The sequence below is a fragment of the Anastrepha ludens genome, chromosome 2, assembly GCF_028408465.1.
Source record: "Anastrepha ludens isolate Willacy chromosome 2, idAnaLude1.1, whole genome shotgun sequence".
NCBI classification, from domain to species: Eukaryota; Metazoa; Arthropoda; class Insecta; order Diptera; family Tephritidae; genus Anastrepha; species Anastrepha ludens.
This window is the reverse complement of record NC_071498.1, coordinates 161,010,213-161,036,629: the sequence shown is the minus strand read 5'-3', so window position 1 is coordinate 161,036,629 and position 26,417 is coordinate 161,010,213. Positions and strand designations below refer to the sequence as shown.

The 26,417-nt window shown below is 34.0% G+C and overlaps 2 protein-coding genes across 4 annotated transcripts in view; one reads left to right on the top strand and one right to left on the bottom strand.

Annotated features, from left to right (window-relative positions):
- Nucleotides 1-736: 736 nt before the first annotated feature.
- LOC128855710 (zinc finger and SCAN domain-containing protein 30) lies at nt 737-6,073 on the top strand. Of its 2 annotated transcripts, none has more exons than XM_054090846.1 (3): nt 737-1,976; nt 2,039-2,220; nt 4,465-6,073. In XM_054090846.1, the coding sequence occupies exons 1-3, from the start codon at nt 854-856 to the stop codon at nt 5,251-5,253; spliced, it is 2,094 nt and encodes a 697-aa protein (XP_053946821.1). In that variant the 5' UTR covers nt 737-853; the 3' UTR covers nt 5,254-6,073. The 2 variants fall into 2 exon arrangements, with proteins under 2 accessions (XP_053946821.1, XP_053946820.1); XM_054090845.1 differs by having other exon boundaries at nt 2,033-2,220; nt 4,465-6,069.
- Nucleotides 6,074-10,160: 4,087 nt separating this feature from the next.
- LOC128855708 (arf-GAP with coiled-coil, ANK repeat and PH domain-containing protein 2) overlaps nt 10,161-26,417 on the bottom strand; it is a 37,139-nt gene continuing 20,882 nt past the window's right edge. Inside the window, exons 5-11 of one of the 2 annotated variants that reach the window (XM_054090843.1) lie at nt 26,214-26,357; nt 25,814-26,109; nt 18,752-18,889; nt 18,502-18,654; nt 17,504-18,431; nt 11,744-11,964; nt 10,161-11,648 (exon numbers count right to left, since the gene is read on the bottom strand). In XM_054090843.1, coding sequence (XP_053946818.1) covers nt 11,462-11,648; nt 11,744-11,964; nt 17,504-18,431; nt 18,502-18,654; nt 18,752-18,889; nt 25,814-26,109; nt 26,214-26,357 — 2,067 coding nt within the window. In that variant the 3' untranslated portion in view covers nt 10,161-11,461. The remainder of the gene's footprint in view (nt 11,649-11,743; nt 11,965-17,503; nt 18,432-18,501; nt 18,655-18,751; nt 18,890-25,813; nt 26,110-26,213; nt 26,358-26,417) is intronic. The other variant, XM_054090844.1, reaches the window with a different exon arrangement.

Here is a 26,417-nt window from a genome sequence, read left to right as displayed (position 1 = left end):
ATTTCTCACGATCTTATATGCTACGATAAAACTTTGATCGCGTCTAGAAACGAACTTCATATTGGTTTTACAATGTTTTCTCCTTTTTATTCTTCGAAATGTCATGAGACTGTAATAGTGAAGGGCTCACTATAAGTTAGCATTTATCTTTTTGAGCTAAGTATTGATCTCGTCGAGTTCTTCTTTGTCAGTTTTTGAGTAATATTATGAACTAACGTATGATTTATACTTCTTTCGAATCGTGAGAAAGTATTTTTTTTTTATTTATTTAGAATTAATTTTTTTTATTTTTAGATTATTAATATTAGTTTAGGATTGTAATGCTTCTCTACAATAAAATGTCTTCCTATAGTAACTCTGAGTTTGATCACTGGATTGCTAAATTTTCATTTTTCGCCGATATTTTATTGTTTTTAAGTTACCATAAAAATTTTAATTTTCACCCAATACACTCAAGCGAAAAGACCAATAATTTACACCATCCCACGCTTATGTGTCTGTTAAACTAACACTCAGAGTTCCTGTCAAAGAGTAGGAAGAATAAGAGGGTTTTTACTTGTGATATTTTACAATGCAGGGCAGCCACCTTTTTCGCATCCACCTACTTATTCAACAGAGCAGTTGTGAAAGTTGAATGGTGTAAACAGCCCTTCATGGATAATTCCGATAAATGAACAATCCATTTTAATCGAGAAAAATATCGAAAAGAAAGTGCCGAATAAATGTTTGTGTTTATGTTGTAGTTACATTCCTAACTAATTTTGTTTATGGCTTATACTTTGGTGATTTCATTATTGGTTGAGTAGCTTCTACTAACGTAAATAAAAGTGTTTAAAAATTGCAAACAATTGAGATGGCGGAGGACTTTTATCCCGATTTGGAGAGAATGTGCCGGTTGTGCCTACGCGTCATTGATGAGGCAGATCTTGTTGACATTTTCCCTCAAAGTGAACGCTGCTCTGGTAACGGCAACGCGGCTATGCATCTGTCCATCCCAATGCGTATCATGGCGTGTGCTGCATTGGAAGTCCAAGCCGGCGATGGACTTCCCAAATCGATATGCACCGAATGCCGCTTTCAATTAGAAAAGTCATATTACTTTCGCAAGCGTAATCAGAAATCCGACAGTAAATTGCGCAAGCATATACGGCTGCTAAATTTGGGAAAGCAAAGTAGGGTATTTGTAAAGACGGAAGACGATGATTTCGAAGACGAACTCGAATTTGAGGACTCGATCAAATTTATACAAAAGAGAGAAGAAGAAAAGCAAGCAGAAGAACAAGCACTGTGGGACGAGAAGTTGCGAAAAGACCTCGATCACAAAATATCACTTGCCAAAGCAGAATGGACTGAACAATGTAAAGAGGAGCTCAAGGAGGTGGTAGCAAAAGAAATACGCTGCACAGTTGTTGCCGAAGTAAGGCAAGAATTACGTGTTGAAATGGAGCAGGAAATCAGAGCTACTTTACGCGAGGAATGTTTGGAACAGGCAAAGGAGGAACTCCGTGCGGAAGTCATGGAGGAGTGCCGCGAGCGTGAACGTAATGCACTGTTCGACGATCTACAATCCTTTTTGAACCAAAAAAGGGATGAGAGTACAACGCAGAAAGGAAACACTGATTTTGTGCCTGTTGTAGCAGAAAATTTAATTAAAAACAAAGGGGATACACAAAATGTTGTGGATGAACTAGTCCAAAGGGCTGCTAAACGTAAAGTTATTATTGACAATGACGAGACTTGTGTCGAAGCGGAAGCCGATGTGGACGACGAGGAAGAAGAGTCTGAGTTCTATCTCATAGAATCCATTAATAGTCATGAAGATGACTGTTCAATTGCATCCGAAAAACCAACGAAACGACAGAAAATTGACAAAAGTCAGCGGTTTGAATATTTTGAAGATAGAACGGGAAGCGGAAATTTTCGCTTAACAGCCTCGGAAAGCAGCAGTCATGAACCGGGCGCGGAGTCATATCACAGTAATTAAGATCTAAGACAGAGAAATATTTACGTAATAATACATATCTAATTTAAGTTGCAGATTCTGGCGAAGTTCAGTATTACAAAAAGGTGTTAAAAAATGAAAACGATGAAGAGCAAGCAATCGAAAACGATGTCGAACATGAAGAGGAAAATGTTATAGTTTTAAACTTTGAAAACGGCATAGAAGGCGAGCAAGTCGAGTCAATGGATTTTGCGGACCTAAAGAAGTTATATATTGTGGTGGGTTTTAATTGGTTTTGAATATTGTAATTTTTTTTTTTTATTTGTAATTGACGTTTTTTTTTATTTATAATTAAAAATATTTTTTGTAACTGAAATTTTTTTTGAATTGAAAATTATTTTATTTTTTTTGTAATTGAGATTTTTTTATTTGTAATTGAAATGTTTTTTTTTATTTATAATTAAAATTTTTTTATTTGCAATTGATTTTTTTATTATTTATAATTGCAAATTTTATTTTTGTATCTAAATATAATTGAACATTTTTTTTATTTGCAATTCAAGTTTTTTTTTTATTTGTAATTGGATTTTTTTTTGTAATTGAAACTTTTTTTATTTGTAATTAAAATTTTTTTTTTATTTATAATTGGAAATTTTTTTTGTAACTGAAATTTTGGTTTTGGAATTGAAAATTATTTTATTTTTTTGTAATTAAAATTTTTTTATTTGTAATTGAAATGTTTTTTTTTATTTATAATAAAATTTTTTTTTTATTTGCAATTGATTTTTTTTTTTATTATTTATAAATGCAAATTTTTATTTTTGTATCTATAATTGAACTTTTTTTTTAATTTGCAGTTAAAGTTATTTTTATTTGTAATTGAATTGTTTTTTTTTGTAATTGAAACTTTTTTTTATTTGTAATTGATATTTTTTTCATTTGTAATTGAATTTATTTTTTATTTATAATTGAAAAAATTTTGTGAACATTTTTTTGTAATGAAACTTTTTTTATTTTTTGAATTTTTTTTTATTTGCAATTGAAATGTTTTTTATTATTTGTAATTGAAAATTTTTTATTTTTGTATAATTGAAATTTTTTATTTGTAACTGAAATGTTTTTTTTATTTGTAATTCAATTTTTTTTTATTTGCAATTGAATTTTTTTTTAAATTTTTATCTATAATTGATTTTTTTTTTTGCAATTAAATTTTTTTTATTTGTAATTGAAATTTTTTTTGTTATTGAAACTTTTATTTATTTGTAATTGATTTTTTTTTCATTTGTAATTGAATTTCTTTTTTATTTATAATTGAAAAAATTTAGTAAAATTTTTTGAAAATGTTTTTTGTAATGACATTTTTTTTATTTTTTTAATTGTTATTGAAATGATTTTTTATTTGTAGTTCAATTTTTTTTTTATTTGCAATTCAATTTTTTTAATTTTTATTTTTTATCTATAATTGAATTTTTTTTTATTTGCAATTAAAGTTTTTATTTATTTGTAATTGAAATTTTGTTTTTCATTTGTAATTGAACAATTTTTTTATTTATATTTGAAAAATGTTTGTTTTTGATTTCTATTAATTGAATTTTGTTGACAAATTTTTTTTTCTAATGGAATTTTTTTTTTATTTGTAATTGAAATTTGTATGTTTTTATTTATAATTAAATTTTTTTTATTCGTAATTGAATTTTTTTTATCTATAATTGAAAATTTTTTTTTTCCTTATTTTCTCTAAAATTGAATTTTTGTTTATTTGCAATTAAAGTTCTTTTTATTTATAATTCAAAAACTGTTGTAAAAATTCTGTGAAAATTTTTTTTGTAATGAAATTTTTATATAATATATTTTTGTAATTGTTTGTTTTTTTATTTTTGTGTAATTGAATTTTTTTTAAATTTGTAAATGAAATGTTTTTTTATATATAATTAATTTTTTTATTTTTTTTGCAATTGATTTTTTTTATTTATAATTGAAAATTTTTATTTTTGTATCTATAATTTAATTTTTTTTTATTTGCAATTAAAGTTTTTTTTATTTGTAGTTGAATTTTTTTTTGTTATTGAAATTGTTTTTTATTTGTATTTATAATTGTGAATGTTTTTTTTATTTGTAATCATTTTACATTTTTTTGTAATTAAAATTTTTTTTATTTTTTTGTAATTGATTTTTTTTTATTTGTTTTTGAAAGGTTTTGTTTTTATTTGTATTTGAAATTTTTTTTTATTTGTATTTGAAAAATTGTTTTATATTAAAACGTTTTTTTGTTAGTAATTGAAATTTTTTTATTTTTTTATTTATTCGGGATTAAATTTTTTTTATTTGTAATTGAATTTTTGTTTATTTATAATTGAACATTTTTTTTCTAACTGAGATTTTTTTTGTAATTGAAATTTTTTTTATTTGTAATTGAAACTTTTTTTTATTTATAATTGAAAAATTTTTGGTTTTATTTGTAATTGAAATTTTATTTGTTTTTATTTAAATTAAATTAACATTTTTTTTTTTTTTAATTTCAGAAGTCTTCAAAAGCCGAGCAAAGTTCTCCGGATGAGAACAAAACAGCGGAGAAGCCACTCTTTACGAAGCAGGTAGTGGCCGACAATGCTAATGCGGTGGATCTGGCCAACAGCATAGATTTTCCGTTGCACTTGCGAAAAACTGACACACCGAAAACGTTCAAATGCGACTCATGCCCCATGGTGTTCTCCACAAGCAATGCCATGAATCGTCATTTGCGTACCCATTTGAAGATGGAGCAGCGCGGCGTATCCTATCAGTGCTCTGTGTGCCTTGTTTACTTGTCCTGCAAAAGTGCGCTCAATCGGCATATGATTATACATACGGGCGAAAAGCCGCATGTGTGCGAGGAGTGTGGCAAGTCGTTTGTGCAACGCGAAGTACTAAAGCGCCATATGTTAACGCACACCGGTGCCCGGCCGCACAAGTGTACCCATTGTCGACGTACATTTACACAGCGCAACAATCTGATAAATCACATCAATCGGGCACACTCAGAAGTGCCAATAGCGCAATACTCTTGTCATCTTTGCCCGAAACGCTTCAGTCATACGTCGGGACTCAGTCGACATCTGGTCACGCATACCGGTCTGACGTTCCAGTGCACAGAATGTAAGCGCAAATTTGCAGATCGCTCATCGGTGAAGCGTCACATCATAAATGTGCATGGTGTGGGAAAAAATGTGGCGGTGGAAAGTGTGAAGAAGACCGGAGTTGAGTATTACTCTGTCGATGGCGGCGATACTGCAGAAACTGAAGAGGAAAACGGTGCAGAGTTTTTGGTATGATAGAAGGATATACGTACATATGTGTATATGTATTTAAAATTGGTGTTGAAGCAATAACAAAAATATTTGTTTATTACTTTTTTCTAAACATTTAATGTTATGTCTATACGTAAGTCAGAAGTAAGTGCGTAGCTTACTGATGATGAGGCCAGAGATGTTGTACAAGGAGTAGCATAAAAGTTATTGATAATAAATTAATTTTAATTACATTGGCTTATTGATTGTTAGCAGGTATATTCGTTAATTCAATTAGCTATTATCAGCAACAATAACAACTGAGCATTGAGCGTAAGCAGAAGCCTTTCTAAATACTAGAAAGGTAAGGGACACAAATTTTACAATCACTTGCAAAAACAGGAACAAGGTAGATCAGCTGAAATCTCTTGGAAATAATCGCATAATTATAATAAATATTCAAAAATTGCAAAGAAATACAATTTTCACAGAAATAAAAATTTATTTGTTTACAAAAAGCAAGGCGAATTCATTAAAGGTGGTGGCACTAGACCAACAACAATATTTTGTACGTTTGATTGTCAAAGCAAAGTATTGAGAAACTAGAAAACAAAGAATGAAATCGCCTTGCTTCATTCTGGGCTGACAGTCACATGGGCACATAGGACCTTTAATAGATTCGCCTTGCACTGACAGTCACATACACGGCGAAAAAAAACAAATCAGCTGATTAACCAAATTTCGCCTTGCACAAAACCAGTAACAATTTGCAAGCTTACGCATTCCTGATTAAATTGTTGCCAAAAAAAAAATTTATATATATTAAACTGAGCTACTTCGTATTAAATTAAAAAATAAATAAAGAAAATGTAAAATAACAAGCTAACCCTACTTTGGACACCTTTGTAAAATTTTCATTTGGGTACCCGTCTTTTTCTCGTCCCGTTCGAGGATCCTTTTATCTATAAATCGGGTATCCCTTTAGCACCTATCAATTCCATAGAACTCTCATCCGGATTAATAACCAATTCCCTAGACATTGCTAACACGTTCGCCAAAGCTTGGTCAGAATATTCAAGTGACTTTAATTTCCCTCCAGAATATCTTAATAAAAAAAGAATAATTCTGCAACAGTTATACCTTCCGAGACAGCTAACAAGCGATGATCTTGCATTCGAAACTGATTTTAGCCATATTGAACTAGAAAATTCACTCCAGCATGCAAAAGGGAAAACCCCAGGCAGAGACAAGATATCTTACCCCTTGCTACGGAACCTTCCCAGCTCCTGCAAAAGCACTCTTCTATCACTCTACAATGACATGTTCAAAACTGGTAAATACCCTCACACTTGGCTGTCTGCCGACGTGATACCAATTTCCAAACCGAATAAGCCTACAAATCACCTCGAAAGCTACAGCCCCATATCAATTCTCTCTTGCTTAGGCAAAACATTTGAAAAAATGATAGCAAAACAGCTTATGTGGTTCATAATAAAAAACGGGTTTGTGAGTCCTAATCAAGTTGCCTTTAAAAAACACCATAGCACCATGGAAGGTCTTATTCCCCTGCAACACTACATAGCAGATGCTCTTTCATCAACAAATCACGTAACATTACTGTCGACAGATTTTGAAAAGGCCTTTGACCGCATTGGAGTCCATGTTGTTCTTGAACAACTGGCAGCGTGGCATATTGGCCCGAAAATTTACCAGTTGGTAAAGTGGTTCTTAACGAATCCTACATTTCAAGTCAAAGTCAATGGTGTACCTTCCTCAATGCACCGCCTTGAAAACGGTATACCCCAAGGCTCTCCTCTCTCAGTGGTACTCTTTATTATAGCCTTCGAGGAAATAAATGAAATTGCCTTAAAACAAAAAAGTGTAGACTTCCGGATATATGCTGACGATGCTTTCTTTTACACAAAAGTCAAAGACATCAATGAAGTACAATCAATATTCGAAAAGCTGCTTGACGATATTAGCTCCTGGAGCAAACATTCTGGAGCAATTTTATCTTACAGGAAATGCATGGCACTGCATATCTGCCGGAAGAAACGATGTCCACAAATACAAATTAATCATCAAAATACAAATATAGCTCAGGTTAATGCCCTGAAGATACTTGGTATGGAACATTGTCTGTACCTCACGAATGGTCTTACTAACCGACTTAACATCATCAAATACGGCTGTGTTCGTAAATGCAACATGACGCGCAAACTGAAATTGCATAACAAACAGAACGTTCAGAAATGCCAATATTGCAGCACTGCAATAATCAAGCGTTCAAAAAGACAACAATTCTATCAGTTGTCACTCATAATTTCTATCAAAAAATTGTTTACTGCATTTAACTACGATGTCTGATGAAAAGTAAGCAAAACTGTTTTATTTTAATTTTTGTATTGAAATTTAGTTAAATTATGTTAATAATATATTAATTGTATAAATTATTATTTTTAAATTTTTAGTGAAAGTCTCAGTAATGCGGAGACACAGTTATTGCTGAGAGTACGGTTGAATATGGAGGACGAGTTTAAATCGGGTAGAAGGAAAAAAAATGTATTGTGGAAGAAAGTGGTGACCGAAGTTAAAAATGTAAATCCCAATATAAGACTGGACAGCACCACAGCGCAGAGAAAATGCTTAAATCTCTTGGTAACGTACAAGCGCATTAAGAAAAGAAATAATTCTTCCGGTAGTGAAGCTACATCCTGGAGGTATTTTGAGGACTTCGACGAAGTTTATGGTACAAGGCACTCAATGACTCCGCCAACAGCAAATTGTTAAAGTGAAAGTATAAAGTATTAATTTCCATAAAACTTATAAAACCTTACTTTAAAAGTGGCCCAATTAATTCGGAAATGGGAATAGAAAAGGTCCTCGGGAAACGACTTTATTGTTTTAATAAACGATTTGTTTTTAGGTATTTTTCTTTTTAAAGACAAACATTTGTACTAAACATTTTGCTCTGACTTCAATAGCCTTCTTTTTCTTAAATTTAAAGAAAATCTATCTTTTCTTTGCTCACAAATTTCGTCTAATGTTAGATTCAGCAAAATTTCCATTTTAATGCAAACAAACGTATTTGCAAATTGTCAAAAATTGTATAAGAAGTATCAAATGTCAAACTTGCAGTGTTGCCACTGATGCTTATGCTGCAAGTCATGTTGCATTTACGAACACAGCCTACCTCTCATCTAAGCACCTTCATATCCACACAAACACCCTCATTAACATAACTAGAGCTTTATTAGTATCAAAAATAGACTATGGACTACCTATTTATGGAAATTGCGCAATCTCGAACCTAAAATTACTAAACAAACCTTACCATACCGCAGTTCGTAGAAGCCTTAACGCCTTTCCAACATCTCCTGCAGAAATGCACTCGGTGGTTTGCCATTGCTTGCCAAGGGGCGACTGCTATTAGAAAACAACTTTTTCTCTAAATTTTGTTGTTTCATGTACGGAGACTCGAATCTACGCACTACCGAATGGTAGTCACGCATGAGTTAGCACGACGACCTCCTTCTTATGGTGCTCGCAATCACCAACGAAAACGTACGCCCGTATCAGCTGGCACGATAAAACTAATGAGAGCCTCATGTAAATGAATTCCCACCACCCAAGAATGATAGAAAGAAGATTGCGCCCATCAGAGAGTACGTGACGTCACGTTTGCTGAGTTGTGCAGTATTGCCAACCATTTGCTCTTCGCAATAAATTTACTGCTTTTTTATACCGAAAATGTGAAAATTTTGAAGTTTCGTGTTTGTTTCTTATTTTTTTAATTTAAAGCTACCGAAACTTTAGGTTACAAAAAAACTGTATTATTATACAAAAGAAGGTTAAAAAAGGCCACTCTGAGAAGATTTTAGTGCTAATGAAAATTAGTTGGTTTTTATAAAATTTGATATTTTGAAAGTGTTTTAAATTTAATTTTTTGCTCCTTTTAAGGTTATGGAAGAATATTAAATGTCCCTCTCTCAATTCTTCTTAAGATTGAACACTTTTTACACATTTTAAAAGGCGTTTGAATTTACTGAATGCGAATTAAAACCTTAGAGGTGTAATCGTTTCTTCCGGTCATCAATCCTTAGTGGGACATAGGGCATCAAGAGGTGTATTCATTGTAAAAATAAGCAACAAAATACCAGAAAATACTAAAGAAACCATACTGACATTTTTACAAAAAGAGTACCTTATCTAGTTACATAACCTCAAATATAGCAAATAAGTCGTTCCCTTAACAAAAGAGTCTCGCTTGTCAAAAATAACTTATAAATTAAATTGTTCATAAGCATAACACATTTATTAAAAAAAAAACCGCACATTCTAAAGACAATTTGTCACGCATACAAAATTCTTTAAATGATTCAATAAAAATTTGTTGTGTTATTTTCTTTGAATGGGAATTTTAGTGCGTTTTTATATCCAAAGGTAGGCAATACTGTAGTAGCGAGAGAGAGATTTGACTGCCGAAAGCAGAAGAACACCAACAACACCTGCAATCGCGGGCAATGCCACCAGATATTAAAAAAAGTAAAGCTAAATAAAACTAAGTGAATTATTTACTATGAATTTACTATTAATATACTAATTTAAAAAAAATGTATATTTTACAAAATTATAAACATTACTTTTAATGAGAAAAGGCTCCGAAACTAAATAACAAAGAAAAAATGCTAAATCAAGTTACGAAAATGGTAATCTGGCCATACTGGAGCTATTGTAAAATCACGTAACTCGTTGTCAAATTCGCTGAGAGCAAAGTAACGGGACCACGATAGGCGCCATCTCATTATTCTTTCCATCATGCTCACCACCGGTCCGTTCCGTAGTATGGTATGTCGTTGTTTCATCGTGTCAGTTGATATGGACATACGGGCGTACGGGCGCACCTTAATTTTTTGCTATCACAAAATTAATACAAAACAACTTTTTAAGTGTTCAATAAATATGCATTTTTTTCTATTTAGGTAATCCTTTATGTAGACTTGATATTTTGTATATGTTTTGCAACATATACACACACACACACTTGTGTACGATTAACAAATTGTTCACAGAAGCTGTTAAAACGTTAAATTGTATATAAATAACTAAACATTATCAATATGCACATTACAATATATTTGAAACATTTACTTTTATGTATGTATGTATTTGTATAAGTATTTAGGTAGCTTAGGCGAATTCCTAACTAACTATTCGTACAACAATGCAAAATTGTAAATTTGAAAATTCGGCGCTCACACAACTCCTCTACCGGAACAAATATCTAATATATTTTAAATTGTCTTATTTAGAAAAAAAAAATTAAATTTATAAATGTTTAACTTAATTAGTGGAAGTCAGAAAAATGTGATTTCTTGAATGCTTTTATAAATACTTTAGTTTTTCTAGAGTTAATTTTCTCTATTCTTTGAATAAAATATACGAGTTTTTTTCCAAACAAGACTACACAAGCGTTTCAGAGTAAATGCATAATACAAAACAATTCGGGAAAACCACTCAATGGCAATGCAACAAATACAATAGTTTTTCTGAGAATAACAATGAACAGTAGAGATTACGAGTTTCACATCTCTAAAACAATAATAATAACCAACAATTTTGGCAAAATCTTTTTAAAACACATTCATATTTCATTTCCCCACAACACTTTAAACAAGTCAACTTTCGACGAAACAGTACACGAATTATAAAAATCGACTAAATTCATATTTTAAATTTTTTTGTTTGTGTGATTTCTTTTGTTGCTCGTTTTGTTTTTGGTTGGTGTACAACAGCGCAGCATGTACGGGCATGCGAAATATGTATGTATGTATGCATGTGCTAAATATGTTTGTATATGTATATGTATACGTAATATAGTAGGTACAAATATTCAAAATACTTCAATATATTGTGCTCAACGACGCACGTCCATATGTAGACAGTCACATTTTGTGGTAGGTTCAGTAATTTAAATTTTTGCATGTCTAGTATATATGTATGTATGTATACACCAAAAGCGGCTAACTGTTTTTTTTTTTTGTTCTTTTTGTTCTTTTTGTTTTTTATATTATTTTCTTTTTCCTTTTAATTGTAGTTTTTGTGTGCACCTCGTGTTTACGTTCGCTTGCAATTTGATTAGATATTCTTTTTTGTTTGTTTGCTTATTTGTCATCGACACACGCATACACACACACACATTCATATATGTATGTGTGTATGTATGATTGTATGCAGTTGACGCTCATTCGAATTAATCCGAGTTGGTGAGGGAAGACCGCTGTGATTCGAGTGTATTGGTGTCGGTGCGATTGCGCAACATGCGCGGTTGACTCGACGCAAAATTGGAAAAGTCTTTCATAACATCCTTGTAGGTTTCATCTTCGCCATTGCCCTCGTCGTTCATGCCGATTTCGTCATTGAGACGCGTAAGACGCAAACTAGCAAACATAAATAAAAATAAAAAATAATAATAATTTAATGTAAAGTAATTTCAATGGCACAATGAAATTTTCCGCAATTGGCTTCCACTTACAGCGTCACGATGTCCGCATTGCGTTGATCAACCGCTATATCGAGTGGTTTCTTGCCATTATTCGACTCGGTGTCATATTTGGCTTTGTGCTTGAGCAACAAATACACCTGCGCTATGAAACCACTGGCGGTGGACATGTGCAACGCCGTTTCGCCATTGTCATCGGCCGTATCGATGGGCACACCATTCAACAATAAGTACTCACATGCCATAACGGAACCCTGTAGAGTTTAGAGAAAAATTTAATTAGTAAAAATAGAAATTTTGAATTTACTCTAACTTTAGTTTTAAAAAATATTGCTTTTGGAAGCGAGAATTGAATTGAAGGTTTTGAATATTTTGATGTTATTATAACATTTCTCGCTGCTCCCTCGGTGTTGGATATAAGGCGTTTTTCAATAGGTGCGCTTCAACTTTTTTCCGATAGGGAGGGCGAACGACGCAATATTTTTTATTTTTCGCTTGTCATTTGTAAACTTCATTAGTATACATTTCATCATGGAACGCTACACACTTGAGCAACGATTGCAAATCGTGCAAATTTTTTATGAAAATAATCGTTCTGTTGCTGCTACTTTAAGAGCATTACGGCCATTTTACGGTCCATTTAACAAGCCATCCCGTTCGACAATCGACCGTCTAGTGAAAAAATTTGTATCTACGTTTTCGCTACATAATGTTCCGGTGCCAGTGAAAACAAGAAATGCACGAAGTGTTGAAAATATTGCTGCCGCCAGGGCTTCAGTTCAAGAAGACGCAAATGTGTCGCTCACACGACGTTCTCAATAAATGGGCCTTTCTGTGTCGTCATTTTGGCGAATTTTGCGAAAAAATCTTGGCCTACATCCGTACAAGATCAAGCTGACACAAGAACTGAAGCCGTTTGACCATTTGAAGCGACGTCGATTCGTAAATTGGGCTGAAGATCAACTCGAAAATGATCCAGATTTTTTCCAAAAAATCATCTTCAATGATGAAGCTCACTTTTGGCTCAATGGCTTTGTCAACAAGCAAAATATGCGTTACTGGGCAGAAAGCAATCCACACGTGATTCATGAGGCACCGTTGCATCCCGAAAAAATCACTGTTTGGTGCGGTTTACATGCCGGCGGCGTAATTGGCCCATATTTTTTCGTTGACGAGAACGATCGCCACGTTACTGTGAATGGAAATCGATACCGCGACATGATAAACGATTATTTTTGGCCGCAATTGAATGGTATGGACTTAGACGACATATGGTTTCAACAGGACGTGGCCACAAGCCACACAGCACACGCTACAATTGATTTGTTGAAGAGTAAGTTCGATGAGCGCATTATTTCCAGAAATGGACCGGTCGAATGGCCGCCGCGCTCGTGTGATTTGACGCCTCTACACCATTTTCTTTGGGGTTATGTGAAGTCATTGGTCTACAGTAACAAGCCGGCGACGATTTGTGAGCTCAGAGCCAATATTGAACGCGAAATTGCTGGAATTTCGGCCGATTTATGCAAAAGAGTGGTCGAAAATTGGGTTCAACGATTGGACTTCGTAAAACGAGCACGCGGTGGTCATGCAAAAGAAATCGAATTTCATACTTAAATGTATATGTTCAAACTCGATAATAAAAAAAAATTAGTTAAAAAAGTCAAACCGTTTGTGTTTTATTCAAAAAAAAAAAAGTTGAAGCGCTCTTACTGAAAAACGCTTTATAAGCTTTAAACTAGACACTAGCTTGCAAAGAATATGCTTTAGGGGTTTTTCTAGACGTTAGTAGAGCATTCAATAATGTGTCGAGAGAAGCTAGTTTAACAGGTTAGGGGACGGAATTTTCAAAAAATTAGATTTTTTTTTTGATATTTTCCTAAAGTATAATATCTTAAAAATATTGTGTGAAAATAACTTTGAAGTGAATCCGATAAATAGTTTTCGAGTTATTCAAAAAGCAACAAATATGAAAAACATAAAAAACTCGTGCCTGATCGAAGAATTTTTTTCTCAAAAATATCGAGTTTTAAAACAATTAATTGTCGGTTTTTCTCTAGAAAATCTGAAAAATATTTACTGAGGCCGCCATATTGTTAATTTTGAAAAAAAAAACAAAAAAAAAAATAAAAATCATGTGCAGCATCGTACACGTGGTAGAAGTGAAACTTCTGTGTGTGAATGAGTGTGAATATGAGAGAGAAAGAGAGAGAGAGAAAGAGCGAGAGAGGAAGAGAAGGAGACAAGGATAATTTCAAAAGAAATACAATAGTATAAAATTTGTGTAACCAAAATTCGATTTTATTAACTATATATGCATTATGCTATCATATGTTGGTGGTTCAATTGGTAATACTGATATAATTAGTTTCTGATAGCTGAAATATGAAATATATGTACGTGATTCAATATTTTCTAGATAACGTGTGAAAATTGCATCTAGTGCAGTTCCGGATTTTGTTGTTGATTCTTTAGGGTTATTGTTTATCTGCAAACCGAATGTTTCTCGAAGAAATTGAATCAACGGCAAAGAATCATCGGATCCGAAATTTACGTTGAAATCTCCCCCGAGAATCAATGGAATTTTGTCTTCGCCTCTTCCAAGTGCATTTGCACCTGCGTGGCTGTAAACCAGTAGTGAGCGGTGAATGAAATATATTATGTCATCAAGATTTTGGTTCGGTGAGATATAGATGGCGGCTATGACAATAGTTTTTCCATTCCATTGACATTCTGCAATGCAAACATCGCCAACTGGTGTGACTGTTGATGAATATGGCGGAGACTGCCTTGCAGTCATTTCCATGTTTGGTGTGACGATATTTACGCTATCATCTTGATCGTGGTAGATTGCCACACCGCCAACTCTAACATTTAGTCGCTTATATTTGATGACGCAATTGAAATTTGGTATACTAATATCCTCGTTATCGTTTAACCAAGTTTCGGACAAAAGTACTATACTCGATTTGCGGATGACAGAGTCTGTTAAATCGGCGGAATGTGCTCGTAGGCTCTGACAATTAAGAGTATATACAGATAACCCACTTCTCTGAGTCATGAAATAGATTATTTGATAATCCACAGTTTCCAGTCTATTTAACGATAGTCTCCGGAATTCATCTTGTAAATGAGACATAGTGACTGATGCTCGTCGACCATGGTAGAATCTAAAATCATTTCCGTTCGTTATAATCCACAAGCCTTCAATACAAGTGATTCGTGATAAAGCAACGTAAACTAATGATTGCGAATATTTTTTATCATATTCGTAAACAACTTCAGAATACGTGCTTCCCTGAGACTTGTGAATGGTCGTCGCACAAGCACAAACTAATGGTAAATGGGATTGTTTAGCGTTAATCGTTTTGTTGTTGTTAAGCGGGATTGTTGATGTGCGTCGTCCGATTGGTACCGCTGTTCTACTGATATTATGCGCTGCAACATGCGCTGTGTAGCTCTCTTTCTCTCTATGTAATATATCTGTATACTCTGTCTTACAACGAAGCCTATGTCTTAGGTATAGAAAATGTATAGCTCTCTTTCTCCTTCTCTCTACGTTGTATCTTTTTTTCTCTCTCGCGTAACGAAATCTCTAATCGTTACATTTTTTCCAATTCACTCTCCATTCTCGCTCAAATATCAGACCGCCGCTAAAGAAGTTTCACTTCAAAAAACAAACAAAAAAAAACTTCGATCAGGCACAAGATTATCTATTAATAAAACTAATTCCTCTTCTAATTTATCTCCGCAAGGGACTTCTGGAGAAACGGGCTCCACAAATAACTTTTACAATTATTAATTTTTTTTAAATCCTGTCGAAACTGGCTGTTTCGACAGGTTGCGTCCAGAGGGAGAGGGATGTTAGATGAGTGGATTTAGAAGGGCAAGTGAAAAGGTGGTTAATTTCGTGCGGGGTGCCTTCACATACAGGACATATGTTTGGTATGTCAGGGTCAATTCTGGATAAGTAGGAGTTTAACCAGCTACAATATCCACAACGTAATTGTGCCAGTGTTACGCGGGTCTCACGGGGAAGCTGGAGCTCTTCATCTGCTGTAGGTGGTGGTTGGACTCCCATTACGGCATTCGGTGGTCGGGAGCTTAAGTAGGTGGTGATGGTCTCCCGATCTGTCTAAACATTGTCTGGTCCAGTAGGTGTCTGTTCGTTTTGTCCTGGATCTCGTCGGCGTAATTGAGGAGGTGTCTCCTGACGCGCCTGGGAGGCGGCTCTGGCTCAAGTAGGTGTCTGCAAGGGTGAAACCTGCCGTAGCACCCAAGTAGAAACTGTTTGCTGAGTAGTTTATTGTGCTCCTTTACTGGGAGCATCTGTGCCTCGTTGTGAAGATGTTGAAGAGGGCACATCAGGAAGCAAACCGTCACTGTCTGAATAGCAGTGTTTTGGCAAGTTTGGAGCTTTATCCACTGCATGTCAATAGTTCCAGGCGACCATACAGGCGCAGCATAGTTTAAAACCGGCCGGCCTATTGCCTTAAATGTCGATAGCAACATTTTTTTATCATTGCCCCAAGTGATGTCGGCAAGCGATTTGAGAACTGTGTTGCGATTTTGGATTTTAGTGGCAATTGCGGTTGTGCGCGCGGAGTAGGAGAGCAAACTGCCGAAGGTGACTCCCGAGATTTTGGGGTTGTTAACAGTCGGAATTGGTGTGTCATCGACTTTTACCTTAGGGTAGGCCGTGGACTTCGTGGGGGAAAGTTGTAGATTCCTTGCAGTGAAGAAGCGAGGAAGGCTGGCGAGGTAGTCGTTTACCTTGGCGCACAGGCCATCAATGTCATTGCCCGACGTGAAATGCTTAGGAGCTCTACAATATGAGAAGCTAGAATTTCTCTTGGGATTTGGACTTCAGAGCTTACTTAGATTCGCAAAGGACGCATGTTTTTTACAAGAAGTCTACTAAAAGAAACGTAAAGATCAAGTTCCATCTGGTACCACTTAGGAAGACTAGGGCTATGTGATGGCTTTCAGCCAGCCAGGTCAACCTAACCTAACCGACCGATTGGACTTCCATTGGTCGGCGGGTTTCTAAGGTTCAGTAAAGGCACCACTCTACCGGCCATAGAAACCAAACACCGAGGACCTACTCTGAACTATGATTCCGATTAAGAAAAGAAAAACCGGTATATGGTAAATAATTTCGATAATTAGCTTAAAACAAAATTTCGATAACGCGCTCCATTATTTTGTGCTCACGCACTACTGTTTGTCAAATAGTTTAAATTGCACATAAATAGTCGACATATATATTTAATAACCTAGACAGACGGCGGCGTTAATCGCGATTACCGGCGCAGTTAATTCTGATAAAAATTATGGTGTGACAGACGGTTGTTATGCGGATTAGTGAACAGCTGATTTGTTTATTGGATAGTTTTGACAGTAAAAGATGGATCGCAGACAACAAATACCGGCATTAGCTTTCCTGATACTAAAAAAAAAAATCTTAAATTGCAATTTCTCAAACTGCTTCAAAATATCAAAACAATTAATGTAACTTCGAAAGTGTTAGTGCATACTAGCATTGCAGCGCCCAGTCTTTCTTGTTCTTCTTCTTTCATTTCTTTTTTTTCATTTACAATAGATATTTACTGCCATTTTTCGGAAATGTTGCCACCAAAAAATCGCCTAATTCCCTTAAATTATGAGATTTAACTCTAGTTGCGAATTGCCTTAGTTGCACTTAATTCCTGAGATAATCCCTAATGCAATCGTTAATCCCGATTAACGCCGACACCTGTCTAGGCTATAAGTTTCTCATTTCTGATTACTCACCGACAACACTGCCTGATGTAAATATGTGCGATTGTGATCGTTCGGATTCTTCCAGTGTTTGTTGGCGCCCAACGCATACGCCATACACATGACGGGTAAATTATGCACCGCAGCCGCTTTGTACAACATGAGATTCGCATCGAGTTTGGAGAAGGGCACCTCATCTAATATTTCCGGTTCGATTTCGCCATCAGTCGACTCTTGATCCGAACCCAATATGGCTGGTGTTTCGTCAGATTCCAGCGCCAAATCATCACCGATTAGCATTAAGTCCTCTCGCGAAATGCTCAACGAGAGTGAAGGAAGATTTATCGACTCATCATCATCGTCAGACTTCGAACTGGAACGATGTCGATCACGATGACGACGACGGCGGTATTTCTTGACCGCCCACTTTCGTGCACCCAACGATAGTGTTGTCGTCTTACTCAGACTACGCGATTCATCAGCATCACCAACACCTAGCACACTAATACCGTTGCCGCAAACACCAACACCGACACCTCCGCCTCCACCACTGTCAATGGATAGCACCTCAGCCGTTTCGCTAGAGAGCAACTCTTGCGGTTTCGGCATGGCACACACGAAACGTTTCTCCACATATTTCGCTTTAATCCACGCTTCACGCACACTGATATCGCAATTCTCCGTGGCTGCCTTCAATTCGCAACTCTCGCCTATGCGCGCCTCGTAAATGCGATTCACCACATTGTTGCCCAATTCCATCATCACTTTCACGTTCTCCGTCTCCCAGGCGTCGAGTGTGAGCGAACGCACCTTGCTGTAGTGCACGCCCAAACTGCGATGTACACCGGAGCATTCAATGCACAGTGTAATGCCCAGATTGATGGAAGCCCAGCGCGGATCTGAACCGCGACAATCGCAACATTGTGAATTACCAGGAATTTTAAGGAATTGCTCCCAGTGACTAGAGGAAAGAGAATTGCAAGAATTAGCGTGTGATTTTTAGGGGTTTTTCGGTATATTTCGGGACGTACATTTTTCGCTTGGCATTGAATGCGTTCGTTGCCAAGGACGACTGTGGTCTGGAATGTTGACTGTCGTGCTGTATAGCAGCGCCTATGCTCTTTTGCAACGCCGTAATCCATAGCGATAGCATATCCGCAGAGTCTGCTTGTAAAATGTGCGACCTAGGAGAGATGTGAATCATTTCATTATTATTATTATTTTTTAATGTAATTAAATTTCTAACTGTTAACTTGTTTTGAATGCCTCTTTGCTACTCACTTTGTTGGTGAAATTACTTCGAAACAGAATCGTCGATCGCCATCGTTAACCGGACGCACTGTGCAAATGCGCAAATCCTCCTCCATAACGGAGAATGAATCCTCATTACTGCGTTTTCTGCAATTCGAATCCAAATCACTTCAGCGATTTTTACAAACACAACATAAATTGGCAAATATGTGTAGGTAGAGTAGGTGGTAGTAGTAGTAGTAGTAGTAGTAGTAGGTGGGTATGTACGAGAGTAGTAGAGGTATGGCATGGCACATGACACAACCACAACAACAACACAAACATAAAATAAACGTAAAAATTAGGACGCATACTCGAGCAGAGATGAAGAAGCGAATTGAATACTAAACAAAATTAATACTAAAAAGTAATTATACTTTAAATCTAACTTAAGTGTACAAAAATCTCGATTCATTTGTAAAAAAAATAAATAAATACATAAATGACTAAATTAAAAAAAAAAAACTAAATATAAAAAAACATGCAAGTAAACTAAACTAAAGGTGCACTAAAAGATGACATTTGGTTGGGTTCAAAGTAACTACCAGAAAGAGAAAATAATCAATATTAAAAAAAAAAAAAAACAAAAAGTCGTCAAAAAAAAAAATATAACCAAAAATAATAATAAAAATATTAAAACAGCAACAAAAAAAAAAAGAAAAACAAAAATCGAAAATCAACAGAAAAAATCATAAATTAACAACAAAAAATAAAAGATCAACAACAAAAAAATAACTAACAAAAACGTAAAATCAACAAAAGAACCAAAAACAAAAAACCTCAAACTAGCAAAACAAAAAATTAAAAAATAATTAACAAAAATCTAAAATCAACAGAAAAAATCAAAAATTAACAACAAAATAATAAAATTTGAAAAAAAAAAACCCTATATCAACAGAAAAAAACTAAAATTACCAAAGAAGCAAAAACAAGAAACCTATAATTAAAAAAAAACATCAAAACTTAACAACAAAGAAGAAATACAACATTAACTAAAAAAAATCTAAAATCAACAAAGAACTCAAAAATCAACAGAAAAATCAAAAATTAACAAACAAAAGTCTAAAATCTACAAAAAAAAATAAAAACAAAAACAACAAAAAATCTAAACTTAACAACAAAAAATAAAAAATGAACTAACTAAATTCTAAAATCAACAAAAAAAATTAAAAACCAACAAAAAAAACCAAAACAAAAAATCTAAAATCAACAACAAAAAAAAAAAGTTAATTAACATAAATCAAAAAAAAAAAAAATTAAAAACAAAAAACCTAAAATTAACAAAAAAAATAATAATAAAGAGTTAAAAAGAAAATCTAAAATCAACAAAAGAATAAAAAATCAACAATAAAAAATTAACTAACGAAAATCTAGAATTCTCAAAACGAAAATCAAAAATTAAATAAAACCAAAACCTAAAATCAACAAAAAAAATCAAAAATTAACGAACAAAAGTCAAAAATAACAAAAAAAATCAAAAAACAATAACAAAAAATCTAAAATGAACAACAAAAAATAAAAAATTATCTAACTAAAATCAACAAAAAAAAGCCAAAAATAAAAACTTTAAAATCAATAACAAAAAAATAAATAACAAAAACCTAAGATTAACAAAAAAAAATTATAATAAAAATAAAAAAAAAAATCCACTTAAGAATAAAAAATCAACCATAAAAAATTAACTAACGAAAATCTAAAATCATCAAAACGAAAACCAATAATAAAAAAAATCAAAACCTAACAAAAATAAAAAATCTAATATCAACAACAAAGAAATAAAAAATTAATTAACAAAAATTTAAAATAAAAAAAAAAATAAAAATAAAAAACCTAAAATTAACAAAACAAAAAAATATTATAAAAAGTAAAAAAAAAAATCGAAAATCAACAATAAAAACTTAACTAACAAAAATCAGCAAAAAAAAAAACCAAAATCTAAAATCAACAAGAAAAATCGAAAATCAACAAAAAAAATCAAACATTAACAAAGAAAAGTCTAAAATCAACAAAGGAATAAAAAAAATTAAATAAAAAATCACCAAATTGATATTTGCTTTTGAATGTTACCAATGAAATTAAAAAAAAAAATATTCTTAATTTTCTTTCTTTTTTAAGGTTTATTTGTGCCTTCAAGAGTAATATTATAATTTCAGTAGAGCATTTCGTAATAGGGGGCATATGGTCCTGGCATCGAGGCATTTGTAAATTATGAAGGTAATATTTGAAATGTAGAATTTGTTCCGTCATGGTGATTTGCAAAGGCCAGTAATAGCCTAGACAGACGGTGGCGTTAATCGGGATTAACGACTAAATTCGGAATTATCTTAGGAATTAAGTGCAAGTAAAGGCGAATTCCGTACTGATATGGTGGCGGCTTTCCAAAACAGAAATGCATCAGAAATGTTTTTTAAAAACAACTTTTTTCTGGGTATTGAAATAAATAGGCGGCCACTGTAGCCGAATGAGTTGGTGCGTGACTACCATATGGAAGGGCGTTGGTTCAAATCTCCAGTCATGAAAAATCAAATGATAGAAAAAGCTCCTCATAAAAAAAATATCTATTGTTCGGAGTCGGTTTTAAATTGTAGGTACTTCCATTTGAGGAACAACATCAAGACGCCATAAATAGGAGGAGCTCGGTGAAACACCCCAAAAAACGTGTATAGTGTATCAAAGCCCCAATTTCGAATTTCGAAATATTAATGGAGATATAATTTTTTTAATTACGGCGCAATCTCTTAAAAAAATTGGTTTGGTCCAATACCCAGCCGAGTGTTGTTCAATGTAATCATTATTTTATAGCTGTTCTTGTCGCTGTTTTACGCTCTGGAAAATGAAATAAAATTCTGAAAGAAAGCATTTAGAGGTTTTCTTTTTGGCTATACAGCTCAGTATCCCGATCAATTCCTACGGAAACGATTCGAAACATTTTTATGGGTGTTGACAGTACTGACATAAAACTTCTGTTTGTTGTAAATATGATTTTATGTGAATGTATTCTTCATAACATTTGTTGTCTGGAACAAGACATTATTGAAGATGAAGGATCTGTAAATAATACAGATTTTTGCGTTCCAACGACAGTCGGTTGTACGTTACGAGAACGATCCAGATTTATATTCGGCCAAGGAATGTCACACCGGCAACATTCCCTGTACAGGTATGGGATATGTTTATGCCGCTCCAACAATAACGGCAAAACAAAAACAACAATAATACTCAAGGGAATGATGTTTCAATTGAAAAACGACATTTTTCAAGAGGTAATCAATTCATCTAGGAGTTAATATCTAATAGCGAAGAATTAAAATTTTCTGTAAAAACTTCATTTAATATAAAACTTATTTCTAAAGTAAAATCTTTTTTAATTTACTTCAGTGCAACCTCTCCTAATTATTCTTCTACTAGCCGGACACCTCACTTGGGTGAACATTTTTTCCGAAATCAAATCTTATGTATCGGAAGAAGTTATCCTCATTTGAGTGGGCACCTCTCTTTGACGGACAAAAACTGGTTGACGGTGATTGTCCGATCAAGAGAGCTTTCACTGTACAAGGTGACGCAAAATTAATCACCCTATCGGAAGATTTATAATTTTTGCAAATGACGGTGCGCGTCAATCATATTTGGCACTAATGAAATAGACAGCTGCAGTATCAAACAGACAAGCAATGGAGCGCGTAAAGGTCCAAATAAAGATTTCCATCACTCAAAATAATTTTTTTATTTAGTAAAAAGGTTGCTTAAAAACAAAATTGGATGATTAATTTTGCGCCACATTGTGCGTGCACGCATTTTCTGCCAAACTAACGACGAAAAATCAAACGAACAGAACAGATTGTAAATTAAACCAGATCTATAGCAGGATGGAGATTTGCTATTCTAGACAGACAATTTTTTAACGAATTAGAAGATCTCAGTTCTGCAGAAATAGGAGGTTTCTAAAATTTTTGAAGACCACACACTGGTTTTAGGAGAAATAGGGAAGCTCCCCACGCGGCATCAAAGGGCAACCGCTTCAACCTAACATAACCTAACCTCACAACCTGCTAACCTAAGCAGGATCACATTGTTGTTGTTGTATTTACGTGCAAATATTTTATTCGGATTTATTGATCATTGGAACATAGCTAATATTTATGAGCAAAATCATTAAGATCATTTATGAAAATAAAAATCACAATCGAAAAAAATAATCATTGTCCTTGAAGAAACAAAAAATAAAAAATAAAAAAAAATTTAAATTTCCCAAAATTTATATAAAAATTATCCCGGTCTGCTAATTAAGCAACTGTTGCCTACTTTTCGCAACTTTTGAGCCACAGAAGTGTAAAAAGTATCGAGAGAAATGCTAAGTTGTCTTAATTTCTAATTCTACATTAAAAAAATTCTTTGCCACCTAATTTATAAAAACTAATTGGCATGTTCTGCATATAGTGCGATTTGACATCAGGGTGATTTACAATTTTTCCTCCTATTTCGAAGATTTCTTAACAAAAAGGCAAACATTTTGTATTAAATCGTAAATTATTTGCCTTTAGTAGCTTCCATTTAAACGTTACAGTCCTTTAAAACGCGACATGTTTGGAGTACGACGCCCACAAGACGAACTATTTATTTCTTTAATGCATAAAAAACTTAACAAATAGGTAGTTTACTTCATAAAATTATATGCGAAAAAAAACAAAACATATGCGATATTCAGAGCGACAAAACATATTGGAATAACAATAATTAACTAATATTTTATATCATAACCATTATTTTTTATAACTTCACTAGATCTTTTTGGCATGGAAGCTATTAGATTGTTGATAACGTCGAGTGGATTATCCAACCAGGCTTGTTTGGATTCAGCTTCAAATAGCTTCTTTTTGCCCCCATTAACTCCTTGCCTATCTATCCTCCTATTGAGTATATCCCAACGGTTCTCAATTGAATTGAAGTCCGGAGATTGTGCTGGCCACTCGAGCACATTGATTTTTTCCGTGGCGATCCAATTTGCTACCAACTTCGAGGTGTGCTTTGGGTCGTTATCTTGTTGGAACGAACACGAAAGTGGCATATTCCACTCAGTATGGGGAAGCATCACGCTCTCTAGTATATTTTGGTATACAAACCTATCCATAATTCCATCTATTAAATGGAGAGGTCCAACACCAAACCCAGAAAAACAACCCCACACCATAATACCACCTCCGCCATGCTTAACCGTACCCTTGCAGTATCGAGGATCTAAACATTTATTTTTTAGCCGGCGAACTCTTCTCATTCCGTCTGGGTATTTCAAGTTGAATTTTGATGCATCAGAAAAAAGTGTAGTTCCCCATCGTTTCACTGACCAGTTAATGTGCTCCCGAGCGAATTTCAACCGCTTTAGCCGATTTTTTGTGGAAATAAATGGCTTTTTTGCTGCTCTATAACTGTTCAGTACCACTGCACATGCTCGGCGTTGTACAGTTCGGCTGCTAATCTTTAAGTTCAGTTCTTTAATTATACTTGCTGCCGATTTCTCGAGATCTTTCTTCAATTCTATCAATATTTTCGCGTCTTCGTGCTGTGTAGTACCTTTGGGTCGTCCTCCACGGTGAAGAGTTTCAACACTTCCAGTTTTTCGGAATTTTTTTATAATGAAACTAATTGTTGATTTTTTCATTGCGAACTTTTAACAAATATCCTTTCACGATAAACCGTGCTTGTAGTCGTTTATAATTAGTTTTTTCAATTGAACTGAGTGTTTTTTCCCCGCCATTAGCACGTTTTTTTTAATAAAAGTACAGAATTCTAGAATTTTCAATAGGAAACTACTATTGACTCTTATTCCAACGCTCACATTTACCACAATAAAAAAAATATCTTAGTACACATGGCTTGTACAGTAGCAAAAAAATAACGGAATTTTGGTCGCTTACTTCGATAAACTGAGACGAGTCTAATATATTTTGTCGCACTGGATATTGTATGTTTGGCTTTTTTCGTATATAATGTAGTACAGTCTTAACTTAGAAAATATTTTTTATGCTTGCATTTCTGTGATATTTTTTCTTATTCAAAATATTATTTGCAAGAGTAAAAAGAAATAGCTTTACTAATGGGTATCAGTCCAATATGTTTTCGTAGATGGACAGCGAGACTAATACCTGATCTAAAAAAGTGGGTAGAAAGCACGGTGAGGTTAACTATTACCTCACACAGTTTTTGTCCGGACGTGGGTCCTTTCGCAAGTATTTGTGGCGAATGGGTAAAGTGAGCCAACCAAATTGCATATATGGAACGTAGAGAGAGCAGCTCTGCAACGAGCTTTTGGTGTATTTACACCTGAAGAAATTATCGAGAAAATGATGATAGACGAAGAAAAATGGAATACCGTCACAAATTTTGTGGAGGATATTATCCGAAAAAAGAAGCGTGAAATGGAAAGTAATGCTGAAGAGCATTGAGCATAGGTTTCTCAAAACAGGCGGCCCTGGCAATGCGGAAGCAGTCCCGGGGTGGAGGGAAAACTCCAAGAGAAGAGGAGGGATATTTTTAGTGGAATCACCACACACGTAGTAGCGACGGTTACTATATGGTGCGAAGGCATTTTTAACCCAACTTCACCACCAAAAAAAAAAAAATAAAATATGTTTTGTCCGACACTGTACATGAGCAGCCCAATCAGTTACGCCGGTGGCATGTGCTACGTCAGGGGAAGCATTTTTTATTAATGTCAATAAAACAAATATTATTTTTTTTTTTTTTTTTTTTTTTTTTTGTAAATAAAGAATGGATCTAATTAATAAAAACGATTTTCATTTCATTTGATACCGATTGTTTTTCTTCAATTTTCAACGCCTTTAATTTTCACGGCTCCAGACCAGAAAGGTGCCTTAAATGTCACCTTGACAACGAGCATAAACTTTAATTTGTTTAATCTACTTTACGAGCTATCGTTCACCACAGCCATCTACCAATAATGGATTTCTTTTTCCCCCAACTATAATCTTTCAAATCGCACCGATTTGCAGAACATCACTGTAACTCTCTACTTTCGATTTCATGCGCATTGCTTACCTATAGACTAGCTGATTGTTGCTCAAATAGAACCAGCGCCTGCACCACGTTTTAAATCCTTTCGATTTTTTCTTGAACAAATAACCTTCGATTTTATTTGATGTGCTATTCGTATTTGTATCACTAAAATTGTTCACACTCAGATGACGGTTTTGCATCGCTTTTTCCAATTGTTGATAGTCGCCACGCAAACAAGTCAAGTCTTCTGTTATATTTTTGAAGAATTCATCAAAATCGTTGCACAAATCGAAACCTTGATGATAGTAGGTAACGCAAGCCTGATAATAATCGACGAGCTGGTTAAAAAACACAAATTGAAAGGTGTAGAATGAAAATTTGCAATGCGATTTTTTAATAAATATTTAGCCAATGTAATAAAGTGAAAATAATTTCGACTAACCGTTGATAAAATCGATGGAACTTTACGCGATTGTACCAAAGTTATATAATTAACATAATCTAATGCGGTATGTTGAAAGCATGATTTACTAGCTGACAAAATGTTAGCTGCCTCTTGTACTTCTTGTGGCCGGTTTTTGCTTGCCTGCAATGCAATCACAATATTTAGCACAAATACACTCACTCGTCTTACACAAACGCAAAG

What these genes read in the sequence shown, in the direction of transcription:
- LOC128855710 (XM_054090845.1), top strand. Translation starts at nt 854, where the DNA reads ATGGCGGAGGACTTTTATCCCGATTTGGAGAGAATGTGCCGGTTGTGC. An exon ending in GGGCGCGGAGTCATATCACA is followed by an intron (nt 1,977 to 2,032) that starts GTAATTAAGATC and finishes ATCTAATTTAAG; the next exon opens with TTGCAGATTCTGGCGAAGTT. An exon ending in TAAAGAAGTTATATATTGTG is followed by an intron (nt 2,221 to 4,464) that starts GTGGGTTTTAAT and finishes TTTTAATTTCAG; the next exon opens with AAGTCTTCAAAAGCCGAGCA.